The 17,874-nt window shown below is 33.6% G+C and overlaps 1 protein-coding gene across 1 annotated transcript; it reads left to right on the forward strand.

Annotated features, from left to right (window-relative positions):
- Positions 1–1,273: 1,273 nt before the first annotated feature.
- Positions 1,274–17,874, forward strand: TDO2 (tryptophan 2,3-dioxygenase). Its single transcript, XM_054484552.1, has 12 exons — positions 1,274–1,371; positions 1,595–1,700; positions 2,648–2,738; positions 5,417–5,487; positions 6,576–6,703; positions 7,640–7,826; positions 9,112–9,219; positions 11,936–12,047; positions 13,469–13,526; positions 14,752–14,831; positions 15,506–15,596; positions 17,307–17,874. Exons 1-12 carry the CDS (start codon positions 1,337–1,339, stop codon positions 17,458–17,460), a joined length of 1,221 nt encoding a protein of 406 aa, XP_054340527.1. The 5' UTR covers positions 1,274–1,336; the 3' UTR covers positions 17,461–17,874.

Genomic DNA, 17,874 nt, shown 5'->3' on the forward strand with positions numbered 1-17,874 from the left:
AGGATCTTGAAGATTATAATCAGCTTAAACACTTTCTATTTTGGTGAGGAAATTGGTATGTACAGAAATTCAGTCAGCTTTTCTCATATTACAGAGGTAGTCGTAGAGCCAAGACTAGAAATCAGGTTTCTGACTTCCAATGATTTTGGCTAATTAGACGAAATTCCATCACGGTAGATGATTAAATAAAGGCTAAGTGCTGTTTCTGCCTATAGTTCTTAGTGAGTAGCAGTGGCATGCTAAGGATAAGGCCATGAAGCTTCTATCCTGGCTTAATGGTTCTTGGGGCAATTGTATAGAGCTTAGATTAATAAATGATGTTTCAAGGAAGAATATTTTTATCACTGACACTGTATACAATTATGGACACATGGCTATTATTGGTTTTTGTTGTTGTTGTTGTTTTGTTTTTGTTTTGAGACAAAGTCTCACTCTGTTGCCCAAGCTGGAGTGCAATGGCACAATCTTGGCTCACTGCAACCTCCACCTCCTGGGTTCAAGCGAGTCTCCTGCCTCAGCCTCCCTAGTAGCTGGGACTACAGGCACGCACCACCATGCCTGGCTAATTTTTTTGTATTTTTAGTAGAGATAGAGTTTCACTATGTTGGCCAGGCTGGTCTTGAACTACTGTTTTAAAATTCTATATAGGCAATGTATGCTAATGTGGATGACTCCTAGCTACCCTGTCATTGGTATGCCACAGATGAATAGTAAACTGATAATGTTCATTTAAATTCCAACACAATGTGTTGAGAGCTTAACTGCTGCTGATTATTACATGATATTTAGGTCAGAAGAACTCTGATGATTGAATGGAAGTGGGCTTTGAGCATGTACCCAGACTTTATTATACAGTTAATTTCCCTAGAGGTGTTAAATTTCAGTTTTTGGTCTAGAAGCTGTGAGAATATTCAAATTTGAGAGAATACATATTTGTTTTTTACAAGCTCATCGTCTTATGTATCCTAATACTATGCCAAATGTTTTCTTGGGATTGAATAAATGTAATTTTTTTAACTTGGCCTCTGTTGATTCATTGGATGTTTGTTACTTTAAATATAAAAGCAGAACTTGGCAAGTCATACAACTCAATTTGGCAGATCACTCACTCTTAGCAAATGAACTGTGCCCAACATAAATCCACTCTAAAGTTTACAGAGGTTCAGTTCTGTACCAATGGAAATAAGAAGTTAGCTAAGAGTACAAGAAGCATGCTGATTGGCTGATGCAGGTTAAGCAGGATACATAAAAGGCAGCTGTAGAACATCTGGGAAGGTCAATGATAGCATCTGCCTAGAGTCAAACCTCCGTGCTTCTCAGACAGTGCCTTTTCACCATGAGTGGGTGCCCATTTTTAGGAAACAACTTTGGGTGAGTATTTACCTTTATTCTAAGTGGGTTTTGGCTTTTAGAAGTATCAGGTGTGAGCATTTTAATTTCTGAATTTAAGGAGCATTGAAAACTGTCACCTTTATTCCTTTGTCTAACAACCTACTCTAAAGAAAATTTGCAATAAGAATTTTAATCACCCGTATCATTAGTTAACTGTGTTTTCTAAAGCACTATTTTCTCTCTTGATTTATTAAATTTGCAGATATACTTTTAAAAATCTCCCCGTAGAAGGCAGTGAAGAAGACAAATCACAAACTGGTGTGAATAGAGCCAGCAAAGGAGGTCTTATCTATGGGAACTACCTGCATGTAAGTGGCAGGGTCCTTACAGGGTTTGGTGTCCATTGTTAGGCACTCAATTCTGCCAAGTGACTTTTTATGATTTTATTTCTTGGAATGAGGGAAAGTCACCAATCGTTTTCTGGACCCAAGGATATTTTTATTCATAAACACTTTTACGTTTTCAACTTTTGTTAGAATAATTCAAGAGACTTATAGGATAAATTTCATATCTCCGGTGGAAGTAAGAGCAGAGAATCCAGAATCTGGGCAGAGGCGTATACATGATAAGATACACTGTGGATAATTCACAGGCATTGTGCAACTTGTATAAATAAGACATGGTTAATAAATGTCAGCCTAGATAACTGCAAATGTATCTTGAAAAAGTTCTCCCTTAAATCTCTTATCATAAAGTCGAAATGTAAAAGGCACACCGAGAATTTTCTTAAAATCATTAACATATAAAGAGGGATGTTAATGAATGAGGTATTGAGAGATTATTCTGGGCCAAGTTTCAGCCTGTTTGTCTCCTATTTTTTTTTAAGAGGCAAAATGATTAGTCCTTGATGTCTTCATCGGTGAGTTTCTAAGGAGGAACTGATAAAGAATGTTAAAATATTCTTAGAATAGGCTCTTTAGGGGAATAAAAGAATGCCAAATGCATAGTCAGCTCAGCAAATTTTCAAGTTTTCATCATATTCATTTCATGAAGAGGGATATGATGTCTCAAAGAGCTTAATAGGATTTATTATGATAAAATCCTACCAAATAGAAATTTTCTGAGAAGAATAAAAATCACAAATTCAATTCACTCTTTATGATGAGATTCATCCATTGTTTAAAAGAAACTAGATTGGTTTCTGAGAATTTTGGGTTTGGAGGAGCATTTTTCATTATTATATTCTACTTCTTACTAAAGTTGATAAAAACAAAGTTCTGCAATTTCAGACAGGCTTTTTATTTTTCATTTCAAGTTGGAAAAAGTTTTGAATGCACAAGAACTGCAAAGTGAAACAAAAGGAAATAAAATCCATGATGAACATCTTTTCATCATAACTCATCAAGGTAAGTTGCACAAAGGTTTTGGACAATATTCCACAGGCATTTCTCATTGATAACGAGGAAAGCTACAATTTTTAAACTACAAAATGATGAAAGATCATGGAATCACCTCTGTTAGAAATGTTTGAGAATATTTTGCTGCCAGATAAATTCTCATAGGACCCATATAAGGATTTCAATAGTCTTCTTTATGTTACTCTTCTCTGCTAATAGGTAAAGTAGGACTTTAGCTTTGTTCTTAACTCCAAGGGGACTTTCTGCCTCTTGGAATTTCACTAGGAATTCGCAAGTGAAGATGTTATGTTTCTCACTTTGGAACACTAAAAAAACTATTTTCAAGATCATTGAAATTTATGCTGGATTGACATAATCCTATACAAATCTGGTAATAAAGAAAAATATAAATTTTGTCCAAAAATGTATGTTTATCCTTTCCAGATTTCTATAATAATTTCTGGGCAGTGGGTTTTTTTTTTAGCCTGTGTATTCATGACTTCAGAAGTTTAGAAGGTCCCTGAACTCTGAAATTATGTGCAAATTTTCATGAATATTATCTTAAAGAGGTCTGTGACCCCAAAATATTAGTAACATTTACTTTAAGCTTTTCAGTACCACTATACTGACCTCTGAATGACTGGAGCCCAATCACTGTTGCCTGCCAGTGCCCCAGATCTAGATGTGTTTCCCTGCCTTACCAATTCTTTGTGTTCTTTCCTCAAATGGATGCTTTCCAATGTGATTGACTAAATTAATAAACTCTTTCTACTAAAGAAATTAAAAGTTAAAAAACTGGCTTAATGTGTCAGTTCTCCTGTTTTTATGTTTATACTTTTATTGATGGCTTATACCAAGGCAATATCAATAGGAGAAGAATCATGGTATGGTGGCATAAATTAGGAATTTAAAAATTGTTTAGAATCTCAGTTCTATTGTTATAAATTGTGTGACTCTGGTCAAGTTGCTTAGATCTCAGGACCTCCATTTTCCCATATGTAAAATGGAGAGATTAAAAATTGTTTAGAATCTTAATTCTATTGTTATAAATTGTGTGACTCTGGTCAAGTTGCTTAGATCTCAGGACCTCCATTTTCCCATATGTAAAATGGACAGAATTACTGATGCTCTCACTTACAGAGTTCCTATGAAGATAAATAAGATAATGTGCATTAAGCATTTAGCCCGAGGTATAGCACGTAATAAACATGCAATAAATGGTAGCTATCATTATTTTATAAAAACTCTTTTCTTCTATTCTTTAGTTATAACATGTAGGCAGTGGTTACATAGGGTTAAAAAAGATATGCATGAACTGATCAATAAATGTTTGATTGTTCTTTGCTCAAATATAAAAATTAGGTCCCCCAAAATCTTTTTAAACGTAACTTAGGGTTATAATTGGATTCTCTTAATTATTATGGAAACATTGCCTTTATCCATATGATAGAACCAAATAGGATACACTGAAGATCTCTGAGATTATTGACTTCCTATGCTCATCTAATTATTACATTGTCTATTTAATTTATTCATAAAAATAAAAATAATCACCCAATATTTACTTTGTGCCTGACACTGTGCTAGGTACTGAAGAAAAATGGATGAATATGAGTAAGTCCTTAGTTTCTAGTGACATAGAATATTATGGGAAGGACAAATCAATGGGGAGAACCATTTATATTTGCTATGAATCATCTAGCAACATAAAGGAGTCAAAATATCTATCCATGTCTATCATACTGCTATAAGTCTTAAGGTTTTGAATCATAGGTTTCCAATTGTAGTTGGGTAACTGATCATTTTACAAGTGAGTCAACTGAAGTTAAAGAAAATGGTTTTGCCCCAATTGACACAGCCAGTAACTTCAGATAGATTGATTCCAACTATGCTTCTTCCAAATGTCGTTACTATATCACTTTTCTTTAATGCCAATGTTACTGTTTGACAGCCCCTAGTAAAGGGGGAGAACAAACTTAATCCTTCAACAGAAAAGCTTTGGCAGAATTCAGGTTTGAACAAATAAACCTTGGACTCATGGAAATTCTGAAAGATGATCTACTGGATAATGTGGACTCAATTGTAACAAAGTTCCCCCTGGGAATTAGCTGTTACAGTAATACCAAGCTTTGCCATTTTCCTTTGACCACAGACATCTGGCCACTTTCCCGTATGTGCTAAGTCTACGAGTTGCTAGGATTTTCACAAATAAAACAAACAGACAAAATGCTGCATTTTAAGTAACTTAGCTTTGTGTTTTCAAGTCCTTAAAATCCTACAGTCTTTCATTTAGGTTAGGAAATATTAATTTCTCAGTGTGTAGTTGAAGTTGATTATCACTTCTGCTTCCCCACATACTTCCAGCTTCCATAGAGGAAGCTAGAATTAGGTTATGTGCTATATCTTTAAAGACCTAAAAATGCATTTGTTGAGAGGAGTTAGTGTAATAATAATGAATATGAAGCATTAGGTAACATGCCTAGCATATTAAAACATTTAATAAAAGGAGGCTATTACAACTTTAACACTAACATTTATTTCTGGCATACAACGGAATTATATTTACATTTATTGATTTTAAGGTAACATTTTAATTTCTCTTTCAACATGTTAAACTAATCTTTCATATAATAATGGCCAAAAAGGCTCCCATAACTTTCCAACTGACAATGATTTCCGTATTACAGCTTATGAACTCTGGTTTAAGCAAATCCTCTGGGAATTGGATTCTGTTCGAGAGATCTTTCAGAATGGCCATGTAAGTTCTTATGTCACAATATTGGTTTCATATATATTTTTGGAAGATATGGAAAGTATTATTAATGAGAGAAAAACATTAACACCAAATGGTGGTCTTAATGTTTAATGATACAACAAACAGACATTTTATGAATGAATGAGGAGTTCAGTCATATTTTTCTATTGCTATTTCGAAATTACATGTGACTTTAAGGTTCCTTTCAAATTTCAGTTTCAAGTCCCTTGTTTAGAACTCATTTCCACCCACAAAGATGTTATAAATGATGGTGGATTACCAAGCTAATGGGGTCCTTTAATTAACAGGTACCAGAATTGTATTTCTACTGAACCTTAGCTGCAGGAAGATGGGGGCAATAATACGGAAAGTGAAAAAGGAAGAAAAGGAGGCAGTAGAGAATGAGTGGTGGGAGGAAGAAAAAGAGGAAGAAAAGGGGGAAAAGGGGAATGGGGGAATGGGGAAGAAAAGGACAGGAGGACAAAGAGTGAGAGGAGAGGAGGGAAAGCTTCCAGTGATGGCAGGAGTTTGAGGTGCACTTCTCCATCTCCCACCCTGCTTCCTCTTGCTATGGCTCTGAGGATCCTTCCTTGGGTCCTCTACCTCTGAGTCCCTGCTCCAAGAAGGGCTAGGAGACAGAGCACATACATACAGATGGGACTCTTCCTGACTGTATGAATCCACTTCCTGTTTGTGTCAGTGTCAACTTTGGCCCTCAGTAAAGAGTAGATTGATCCACATGTTGTTTAATCCTCACCCAGAAGTTCCTGTGTTATCTTGACCTCTGTTCTTTGAAACAAAACTAAAAGAGAAACTTGTTTTGAAATCAGTGGGGGTTTGTATTCTAGAATTTACTTCTACCTTGCTTCTATATAATTTTCTATTGTCAAAGAAAGAAAAAATTTCTTATTTTGTAGAAATTCCTTGCACACAATTCAGAACTGTTATATACTCTTGGCAAATTTTAGTTTCAAAGTTTCTCTTTAAAACAAAATTAGAGACAAAATTAATGGGAATGCAATGCCATTGTCTATTTTGTATTTTCTAGAGGTCGGCATTGCTAACTCAGTGTTTCATTTCTTAACCATCAGGTCAGAGATGAAAGGAACATGCTTAAGGTTGTTTCTCGGATGCACCGAGTGTCAGTGATCCTGAAACTGCTGGTGCAGCAGTTTTCCATTCTCGAGACCATGACAGCCTTGGACTTCAATGACTTCAGGTGTGCACCTTTGGCATTTTAAAAAATGTGATGGAATTTACTTTCTCATTTTGGTGGGCTAAAAGCAGCATGTGTGTGTTGTGTGCCATGAGGAGCCTGTCTTACTAACACTTTGTCACTATATGGACTTAGGGGTCTTCAATCACAAAGCATCTGAGAAGTTATTAAAGATATTTTATTATTCATTTTTACATGTAAGCATAATATGATCAATTAATTTAAATTCAGCACTGTGTGTCCTGTTTTTCTCCAAAAAGAATTTTAGACAACTTAGCACATTGACTAAAATAGCTAATAAAATATATGTAATTAAATTAAAAAAATATAAAAAAACAGGAGCGATATATACAGAAGCATGTCAATCAAAGTAGAAGTTATGGATTAAACCATAAATTTTACCTGTACATTTCAAGGCAATACCATATAGATAGCTTTTTTCTTACCAAAATATGAGAATAAAAAAGTTTTAGAAACTTCCATTGGGTGTAGGATGTAACAAGCAATGTCCTGAACATGTCTGACAAAGGAAAAGTAGAATTTGTGGTGAATTTAAAACGTTAAAGTCTTAGCAGCAGTGAAATGAAAGACATTCATAAGGATATAATATGGAGAGTGGGAGTAATAACATTTCTGATATCCGATGATATTTAAGTAGCTCACTTTTCTGATTTCAGTGAGTCAAATCACAGGTCTAACTCTAGACAATTGTGTGTATCTGCTCTTGACATCCAAGAGAGTAAAACTGACAATCTCTACAATCTCTTATAATAGAAGAAACCATTATGGTGATTGATAATGTCAGCTCATCTCTTCTCTCCTCTCCTCTCGACTCCCCTCCCCTCCCCTCCCCCCTCCCCTCGCCTGTCCTCTTCTCTGCTCTTCTCCTCTCCTCTCTTTCCCTTCCCTTGCCTTTCCTTCCCCCATTTAATCTCAAAGAGAGTACTTATCTCCAGCATCAGGCTTCCAGAGTTTGCAATTCCGACTATTAGAAAACAAGATAGGTGTTCTTCAGAACATGAGAGTCCCTTATAACAGAAGACATTATCGTGATAACTTCAAAGGAGAAGAAAATGAACTGCTACTTAAGTCTGAGCAGGAAAAGACACTTCTGGAATTAGTGGAGGTATGGATTCATACAATCTCTAAAGTTTAACTCAATACGTCTTCTTAGTTTAGCTTTTGCTAAATCAGAATTTTAAAAACTCATATAAAAACTGAGTTACATTCAGTGGAAATAAGGATAGAAAGAATTCATAAAAATACGTGAATTTGTAAATTCATGTTACTAAAATATTGAAAATGTCAGGAACCCTGCTGAGAACTTCAGAAATACTTATGTAATCAATTGTATATTAATATTTGATAACCTTGTCATCTCAGTAAAACAATTCCTTAAATATCCCTACCAAGTAACACTTAATTAGCTGATTTTTAGACTGAGTGTGATTATTTAGTGAGATTTATTGTTTTAAAATATTCTGTAATTGAAAATTTCCAGTTATTTAGTATTTTTCTTAGCTGAACTAAATCACTAAGAATACACACCCCAGAAAATGTTCCCTTCATATCCAAATTCCCTAAAGGTCTGTAAGTAGCCTTTAGGAATTATTAATTTTTTCTTCAAAAATAGATTATTAAACAAAGATTATATTGTCTTGGTTTCCATTACAAAGCCTTTTCTTCTGCAAATTAACTTTTCTTGTGTTGAATTATACTCTGCTCATTAATCCTCTGGGTATTGTAAATGTGGATTTAGGTTAATGTATTATATATAATGCCAAATAATGGCATATAAGAATAGGGAGAAAAAGAATTACAAAGCTAATTTCAGAATTATAATAAGTATAGGTTAAATGAGAACTCACAGAGGTACATGAATTTAGTTTTATTTCTAGATTTAAAAACATTTTAAAATCTCAAAGTAATTGCATGGATGGTTAATTTCAAAGTTGCTAAGTATACAGTGCCCATGAATTTAGAAGAGATCGTATATTATACGTATCATAATTTCTTCAGCTCCTGTGACATAAAGTAACTTGAGAATAAACAGAATATATCAGTAAAATAATTATTAAGAATATACTCTTTAAATATGTTTAGATAGAACATATGTTTAGATATGTTTATAGATTTATAAAAGACAATTGGAATTTCTGTAATCATATATTTCTTAAGAAATAAAGAGTAAACATTATTAATGGTTACCATAAAAATTAAGAAAATTGAATATATTAATTATTTCATAAATGAAGAAATTGAAGAGAAATAAAAAACATTTACAAATAAAACTTGTAGCATATGTTTCTGGAAACCATGAAGATTTCTTGTTTTAAGTTTATACATGTCAGTTACAATGCATTTTACATAATTTTACCATGTACTCACTTAAAAAATAATGTTTATTTAAGGCATGGCTGGAAAGAACTCCAGGTTTAGAGCCACATGGATTTAACTTCTGGGTAAAGCTTGAAAAAAATATCACCAGAGGCCTGGAAGAGGAATTCATAAGGATTCAGGTATTTAGATGACATGAGTTAATATAAATTTAATACAGAAATATTCAAAATTTTATTTTAATTATTTTTTGCTTTTCTCTTAACCTTTCCTCTTTCTCATATTTTTTTCTTAGACAAATGTATTTTCTTGGGCTATGTTACATGATTGATTTCATTTTCTTTATGTGTGATAAATATTATACTAAAATAAGACCTTCATTGCACGAGAGAATTTTGTCTACAATAACTAGCTGAGATTAATATTATTTTTTCATTTCTATTGAAAATTCTATATTAGAACCAATTCTAGACAGAACTAGGCCCACAGTGGACTAACGAACCAAATCTATTTAACCCTGTAGCTTTGTTTTTGCTCTTGTATATTTACTGGGTGCTTTCTGGCAGCTCTCAGACAATGTCAGTTTTCTCCTACTTAAAAGATACTGTTGATTGCTCATTGCCCTGATCTTTCAGGTCTCTCATCCTCTTGGTATGACTAAATTTCCTGGAAGACTTGTTTAAATTCTACATCTTGAGAGGTTGCATCAGGTAGTGCTGAAAGCATAGACTTTGAAGTCACGCTACTTGGGTTCCAGTTCCACCTCCACTTCTTAAACAACTATGTGACAGAGAACAAGTGACTGCACCTCTCTTAGCCTATCTTTCAGCATTGGCAAAATAGAAAAATAAGAATATCTAACTCATAAGATTATTATGAACAGGAAATTAAATAAATACTTGTAAAGCATTGAAAACAGAAGTCAGAATAATTATCTCTCAGCTAATCCTCAGCTTACTTCAAGCTGTCTTCCTGTACCGTCATTCTCATGTGGATTTCATGAACACAAATCCAATGGCCATTTTTAATCTTAACTTAGTTGACCTCGCAGAAACATTCAATACTAATGACTACTACTTATTCTTTCTTGAACATTCTTTTCTCTTGGATTTAGTACATACCATTATGTTTGCTTCTAATTCTCCGGCCCTTGTTTCTCTATCTCTTTTGCTTGCTCTTATTTCTCTCTCAGACCAATGAATGATAGAGTTTTGAAGTCCATTGGCTTAGATCCTTTCTGTTCTATCTCTATACTCTTTCATTAGATGGTGTCATTTATACCCACTGCTTCAATATCTACTTAGCCACCATAATTCTCAAACATTTATCTCTGGTTTATATATCCCGTTAGATTTCAGAACATGTATATAATACCTTACTTGATATTTCCTCCTGGTCCTCTCGAAAACACACCAATAAAACCAAACTTGAACATTTCCCCTTCCATCCACTCTCTTACTAACATTGTCTTCTCTGCATTAAAGAATTTTTTTCTCCCATAATCCATCTAGGCTGTCGTCAGACCCTTATCAATCAGTGATCCTTGGCTCCACCCTCTTGTTTCACCACTTCTTCAAGCTATCATCAAGTCCTACCAATGTTACCTATTAGCTCTCAAATATCATCGTTTCATCTACCACTACCACTCAAGTGCAACCCTCCATCGTTTTTCACCTGGACTATAATAATATCTTAACTGTGCTCCCCCACCTTCCCAGTATGCCTCTATTCCAATTTAGTCTCCACACTGCAGTCTGAATAATCTTTTCAGAAGGCAAATCTGATCACATCTCCCTTTTGTGTAAAGCCTTTTGATGGTGCCTCATTGTTTTTAGAATTAAGATAAAATTAACGTGGCCTATAAGGCCTTAATGATCTCACATTCATGTGGTCAAGCCATACTGTTTCTTTATTAGCTAAGTTTAGTTCTTTGGATTTACCACCAAGGAGTCCTTTTATGTGTTCTTCTCTGGGCTTGGAATGTTCTTTCCCATCTAACTCCTTCCCACTCTTAAGATCTTGGCTCAAGGAAAACTTCTTTAGAAAGGTCTTTCCTAAACTCCTTATTCCTTTAAGTTATGACATATAGCATAGTCTATGGTTGTAATTTAATGACTGGGTGATTATTTGTTCAATGTCTTATTCCTACCAGGTAATTCCTGTATAATATCACGACTCTCAATTTTTGCTCACAATTTTATCTCTATCATCTTAGCATGACATATATTGAATAAATAAATAATTAATTTGAAATAATATGCCTATAGGTTAGTACTACATCGTGTGGTTGTTCTGATGAATTGGAAATAATTGGGTTAAATAATTTGCCCCAGCTCAATTAATTGGCTTATAAGCAGAATATGTGTTGTAGGCAGAAAAATAAGAATTTTCTTAAACCAATCAATAGATAGATAGAAAATGAATAAAACATGAGTGAGAAATATCTAAGAAATTGTATTTACAGAATTCAACACTGAATATAGAATATAGAATTTCAATAGAGTTAATAGTTCTTCTGACTAGGAATTCTTAACTTTTTCTAAGTGAAGTTACCTTACTTCCTGTGTTAAATTATTCTTGTTTAAAATTAGGTCATTATTAACTGCTGGTAGTTATCTCCAATTTTGTCCATCTGAGTCCATTGCTCATTATATTTATGAAGATAATATTTAATATTGAGAAATCATTTAAACTTAAATAAAAGGATAGAACCACTGAGTATGTGGAAGATTCCTTCTCATAAGACATAATTTCCAAATAGTAATATTAGATGATACAGTAAATATTAAAAGTACAACATTTCTGCAACCACAAGTCCTTTCCTCATAAGCAAAGTTTTCTAAAATATCAATCTACTTATTCTCTCTCAGGACTATTAATGCCATATTTTTCCTAAAGGCTAAGGAAGAGTCTGAAGAAAAAGAGGAACAGGTGGCTGAATTTCAGAAGCAAAAAGAGGTGCTACTGTCCTTATTTGACGAGAAACGTCATGAACATCTCCTTAGTAAAGGTAGGTATTTTTACTTTATGAATCTTTTCCCTGGAATGTGTGAATATGAGATCAAGACATCATTTTATAAGACTATCAAGCCTTACTTGGGAGAAATAGAATGAAAATTGATATTCTACTGATAGAAACAAAAATGGAGTAAATGTTTTTGGTGATAAACCTATTTTAACAGGTTTCCATGCCCAGATTATTTCAAAAACATTAGAAAAAAAATTTTATAGTCTCTGCCAGATATAAGGGATATCAAGATCAGTTGCATATAGTTTCTCAAGTAGTTCACAGCCTAATAGGGACAGAAATGAAGACAAATCGTTGTAATAGTAAACACTATGGTAGAGGTAAGAAAAGGAAGGAATAGCTACCGTGAGAGCAAGTATTGATGTCACCCCATTGTTTTAGGATTAAGACAAAATCTTTAAGGTGTTCTGTAAGGCCTTTTATGATCTCATATTCATGTGGTCCAGCCATACTAAGTTTCTTTTATTAGCTAAGTTTAGTTATTTGGATTTATCACCAACGAGTCTTTTTATGTGTTCTCTGGGCTTGGAATGTTCCTGCCCTCTTTCTCTCTTCCTCCCTCCTTTGTGTGTGGGTGAGTTCTTTCATACAAATCTGCTTGACTGACTAGGAGACCAGGAAAAGCATACATGTAGACTTTTGGCACAATTGGTACTGAGCTGTTAGTTCCTGAAACTTATTGAGCCATAAAATCAGTACTTTCATTTCTAAACTTTTGTGTTCATTTTGACTTAGAATTTTATTGTAAAACATCCCAAACCTTTTTGGAAATATGCAGAATAAAAGTAAAAATTAATTTTTATAACACAAGTACAAAACATAGCAATATATGAAATTGGTATTAAGTTTTATAAGCTTAAAGGTTGTTAGCTTCTGTTTTCTAAAAAAAACAAATCTCAGTAAAGAATAGCAAAATCTTGTTTTGCTGCAGCAAGGAGAAAGTCTTTCATTAGAGCACACATATATGATTTTACATAATAGTGCTCATTAAAAACAAGTTAAATAATGTCAAGTGAATTAATGAAAACTACTTTGAAATGATGCTTATAACACATCACTACTTTTTTGAAATGAAAGACATATATTATTTTACTCGGAAAATGAATTTTATTATGAAAGTCAAGTATTTTCTAGAAAAATCAGGTTTTCTTAACATGCTATTTGAAGGTTTTGAAAATTTAAAATATGTACATTTTTAGTTTGTTTTTTAAAATCAAATGTTAAAATTGTATCTTAAGTGATGTGTTTACAAATTCAACCTAAGGGATAAAAAATGTAAACTGAAACTTATATTGATTTCTAAACACATGTAATCCATTAAGTTTTTTAAGATGACGATGCCAAATTATTACAAAATTACCTTAAATGACCTAAAAGATTTAAATTTACTATGTATTTTGCAGGTGAAAGACGGCTGTCATACAGAGCACTTCAGGGAGCACTGATGATATATTTTTACAGGTAAAGCAAATCCGAAAAGAGATTGAAGTTAAAATTGAGGGGTGGATATGGATAACATATCCAGTATAAAGCCTAAAAATTACAATCATAGTTTAATGCAATAATTTAGTTTTTGGAGAAAACTTAGAAGATAATTAGTAATGAAGTTTTATGCCCCCCCCCCTTGTTTTTTTTTAAATAGTAAAGGCATAATTTTTTCCCTGAACAGGGTTAAAAGGGGTTAAACACTGCACAAATTAATCAAATATCCTTTTTAACTGAATTCTAAACAGCACTATGTAACACTAAGTGTCCTAAATGGCCAGTTTACTCTCTCACAGATTCACTCATGAAATGTGTTCTATCATTAAACAGTGTTCTAAGATTATTCCTGTTTAAGAAAATAAAAAATGCATGAAGTGAAAATAACTTGCAAACTGTACCACTTATTCAGCAATTTCAAGTAAAATTAGCTTCATTGTCTAAAATGTTTGAAGTATTCCTGAAATGTTGACTCACTCCTACTCTATTGTATGAAGGTCCCATCCTCAGGGTTCATGAACTAAATGTGTCAGAACAATAAATATCACACTAGAAAAAATACCTATATTTACAGGCTGTCATGCTTCTGTGTATTTAATTTTTAAAATCTTCTCAAATCTTTCTTCGAAATGGCAACATAAACAAAATCTTTTGACTCTTTTCCTAAACTCAAGTAAATGTATGCCAGTTAGGCATATGTGTCCTAAGTAGAAAATATGCTGAGAAAGTTGAAGAAATAGATGTTAAACAAAACAAAACAAAACAAAAAAAAACAAAAAACAAAACAAAACAAAAGAAATAAAAAACAAAGCAAAACAAAACAAATGAAAAGAAATGAAAAGTGGTTTTTCCTTTTGTGTTTTAATACCTTTGCCTAGTAGTGTTTGACTATTTTCGGCTGGGAAATCTGTAATAGTGCACCTGTCTCCCTTTTAATAAGAACCAATGTTAGGTGTGACTCTAGGTGATTACTTCATGTATATTACATGGACTTTTCTAGGCTTCAAACACACACTGCAAGTTGAGTAGTATTATTTCATCTTTGAGACGAAGAAACTGAGACTGAGAAAATAAGCCAAAGCTGCCACAGCTCCTCACAGGCAAAGCTGACATTTGTTTCCAGGGCCAACTGATTGTCAAACTCATGCTCCTTCTAACACACTCAATTTACTTGAATATATTCTTCTTTTTCCTCTTTTGTTAGGGAAGAGCCTAGGTTCCAGGTGCCTTTTCAATTGCTGACTTCTCTTATGGACATAGATTCACTGATGACCAAATGGAGATGTAAGTCCTTCCCACTCACCCCATGCTGCTTCCCCAGATGCTGTTCCTGTGCTCTTTATCTTGGTCTTCTGGGTGTCCTCCTGCCCACTTTCTCTCTTTCCCCCTCCTTTGTGTGTGGGTGTGTTCTTTCATACAAATCAGCTTGGCCATCACTCTCTCCCAGGGCCAACTTATCCATGTGCACGCTAGGCACAGTACCTAAGGCCCACAATACTTTTGGGGGCTCATGAAAATGTTTTATTTTAAAATCTGAAGGAAAAATTAAACTTTAGGTCAAAAAAATTTTATTATATAAGAGTAATATATTTGCCTTTATGCCAATGCAGTTTTTAATTTTTAATTTTAATAGTTTTTCTTATTTTTTTAAATGAAGGACCCATAAAGGCAAAGGTGGCATGGGCTCATGAGTCATATTATGATCCTGGTCTCTTCTATTGTATCCATGGGCTAAATGCAATGAAGGGTGGAGTGAAATGCATGTAGCCTGAAGCAGGTGGAGCGCTAGGCAACCTCACAGTCTCATCCGGCTCTCATGTATGAGCCTTCCATATGGCCGAGGGTTAGTTGTCAGCATTTTCTCAGAAGCAATTATCATTACCAACCCCTTGTTGTTAGAACATTGTGGAACTAATGGTGGAAGAATATCCATGGAGTAAATTTGTATGTTTGCCTAGACAACCATGTGTGCATGGTGCACAGAATGCTGGGCAGCAAAGCTGGCACCGGTGGTTCCTCAGGCTATCACTACCTGCGATCAACCGTGAGGTAGGTGGGGAAATTTTCCTTTCTTCCTGGTGGCAGTCACCAACAATTTGTTTCTCCATCTATACATTTGTTATCTAAGAAAAAGCCATTTTATTTGCTCCTGTCTGAACTACTAACAACATGTTTGTAGTTAGAATATTCCAATTCAGTCTTTCGGTGGTAATTTTATAAAATCTTTAATTATGAACCTTCACTGTTTTGATCCTGTATGAAAAGGGATATGGTAGTTAGAATATTCCAATTCAGTCTTTCGGTGGTCATTTTATAAAATCTTTAATTATGAACCTTCACTGTTTTGATCCTGTATGAAAAGGGATATGGTATCAATGCCTGCATGATATGTGAGGACACAAAGGGTTTAACACTGCTTACATCCAGGCAGAAAAGTCTTCAACTCATTGTGGCTCAAGTTCTGACCAGACTAAAACATTTATCATTAATTCTACGAACGTCTTCCCGGCTAGGTAAATGACACAGTTAAAGTGGCGTCTTGTTTTCTGATATGACTCTATTTTATATTATAAAACTATTTCCATCTACTCCAGAGAGTGCCCCTTTTAAAGTGCCCCTTTTAAAGTGTTTACAAGGAAAGAGATCAACATTTATTGAGGACTTAAAAAATGCTAGAGAGGTTTCTAAGGGATGTACATTCTTATTTTGATATTCACAATATCATAGATAAATGGACAAATGGATACATCTGGAAACTGAAAAACTTCTATGGTCCCTTGAAAAAGAAGAATCAATTCAAGAATAAATTAGACATTTGCATTTAGCCCCACCTCAAATCTTTACAGCACATTGCTTTCATCCCTACTGTTATTACCAGATTGGTTGGTTTCTAAAATACACAGGTTTAAATTTTCATCATTTTTAGACATTTTCACTTTCCCTGGAAATAAATTCTGTAAGCACAAAACAGTTGATAACTGCCTATACCAAATGAGCACACACATCAGTGGGTGGTGGGAATAATTAACACAAACGACATCTCTAGCATGTTGTTATCTCAGTTTTAAAAAGACCTGACCAAAAGGAAGGACTGAAGTTTTCATTTTATAGAGTTAGAAACTGGGGCATTGAAGTTTAAACTTGTCAAAGGTCCTTGAATTGTAGGTGATAGATCCAGAATTTGAACCCAGATTTATTTGACTTCAAAGGCAAATGTTCTTCCTCCATAAAACTGCAACAGTTAAAATTGTTGACTAACAACACAAAAGCAATTTTAGTGTTAAAACTACTTCATGGACATTTATTATGAGTCTAAGATGGCATTTCAATTTATTAAACCCTTCAGGGCAGTTATTTGGCATCTTTTCAGTTGGAAATATTTCCAAATGAGCATCTAAGACTCTGTATGCTTTAAATGTATTACCTTGCATAGCATCCTTCAGAAGTAGGAAATGAGAACACATCCTTATCTTTATGAAGGTGTCAGCAATAAGACTCTCGGTTTTAATAGGAAACACCCTGTTCTAAAACACATAATACTGTTTTATGGGCATAAACTTTGAAAATGGAATAAAAAGTAGGCAATCAATACTAATACTACATAATACCTAATTTAATATATGATATAGACAACATGCAATATATATTATAATATTGAATACTAATTATGGAAAATGTCTGAGAAATAAATTTTCTAATTGAAAATTTTAAATATTTCATTTCAACCAGTGTAACATATCTTCATGTATGTTTTTCCAGTGATAGGTACAAGGTATTCGTAGATTTATTTAATCTTTCAACATACCTGATTCCCCGACACTGGATACCGAAGATGAACCCAACCATTCACAAATTTTTATATACAGCTGAATACTGTGATAGCTCCTACTTCAGCAGTGATGAATCAGATTAAAATCGTCTGCAAAATCTATGAAGAATACTGGTTTCACAGTCTATTTTTTATTTTCTATGAATTTTCATAAATACAGTTTTAATATATGTATACAGATATTGTTCAGCACCACAATGCTCTGATTTAATTCTAGAAATAATTTGATTACCTCGTTTGTGACAAGACTAAGCGTTAAGATGAGAAAGAATTCATTTAAATAGTAACATTGTACATAGGGTGTTTTCCTACTAAAAATTCAATTTCCCCTGGGACTTAATGTAACCACTTAATGTAATCATTATCTCATTGTTTCATCTTTATAAACTTGTAAACTTCAGCTATTTCAAATATTTTATGCAATACACTATGTTATTCTGTACAAAGACTTTCAAACAAAAATTTTAAAATAATAAAGTATTAATCTTTCTCCCTGTA

Source organism: Pongo pygmaeus, chromosome 3 (assembly GCF_028885625.2).
Source record: "Pongo pygmaeus isolate AG05252 chromosome 3, NHGRI_mPonPyg2-v2.0_pri, whole genome shotgun sequence".
NCBI classification, from domain to species: domain Eukaryota; kingdom Metazoa; phylum Chordata; class Mammalia; order Primates; family Hominidae; genus Pongo; species Pongo pygmaeus.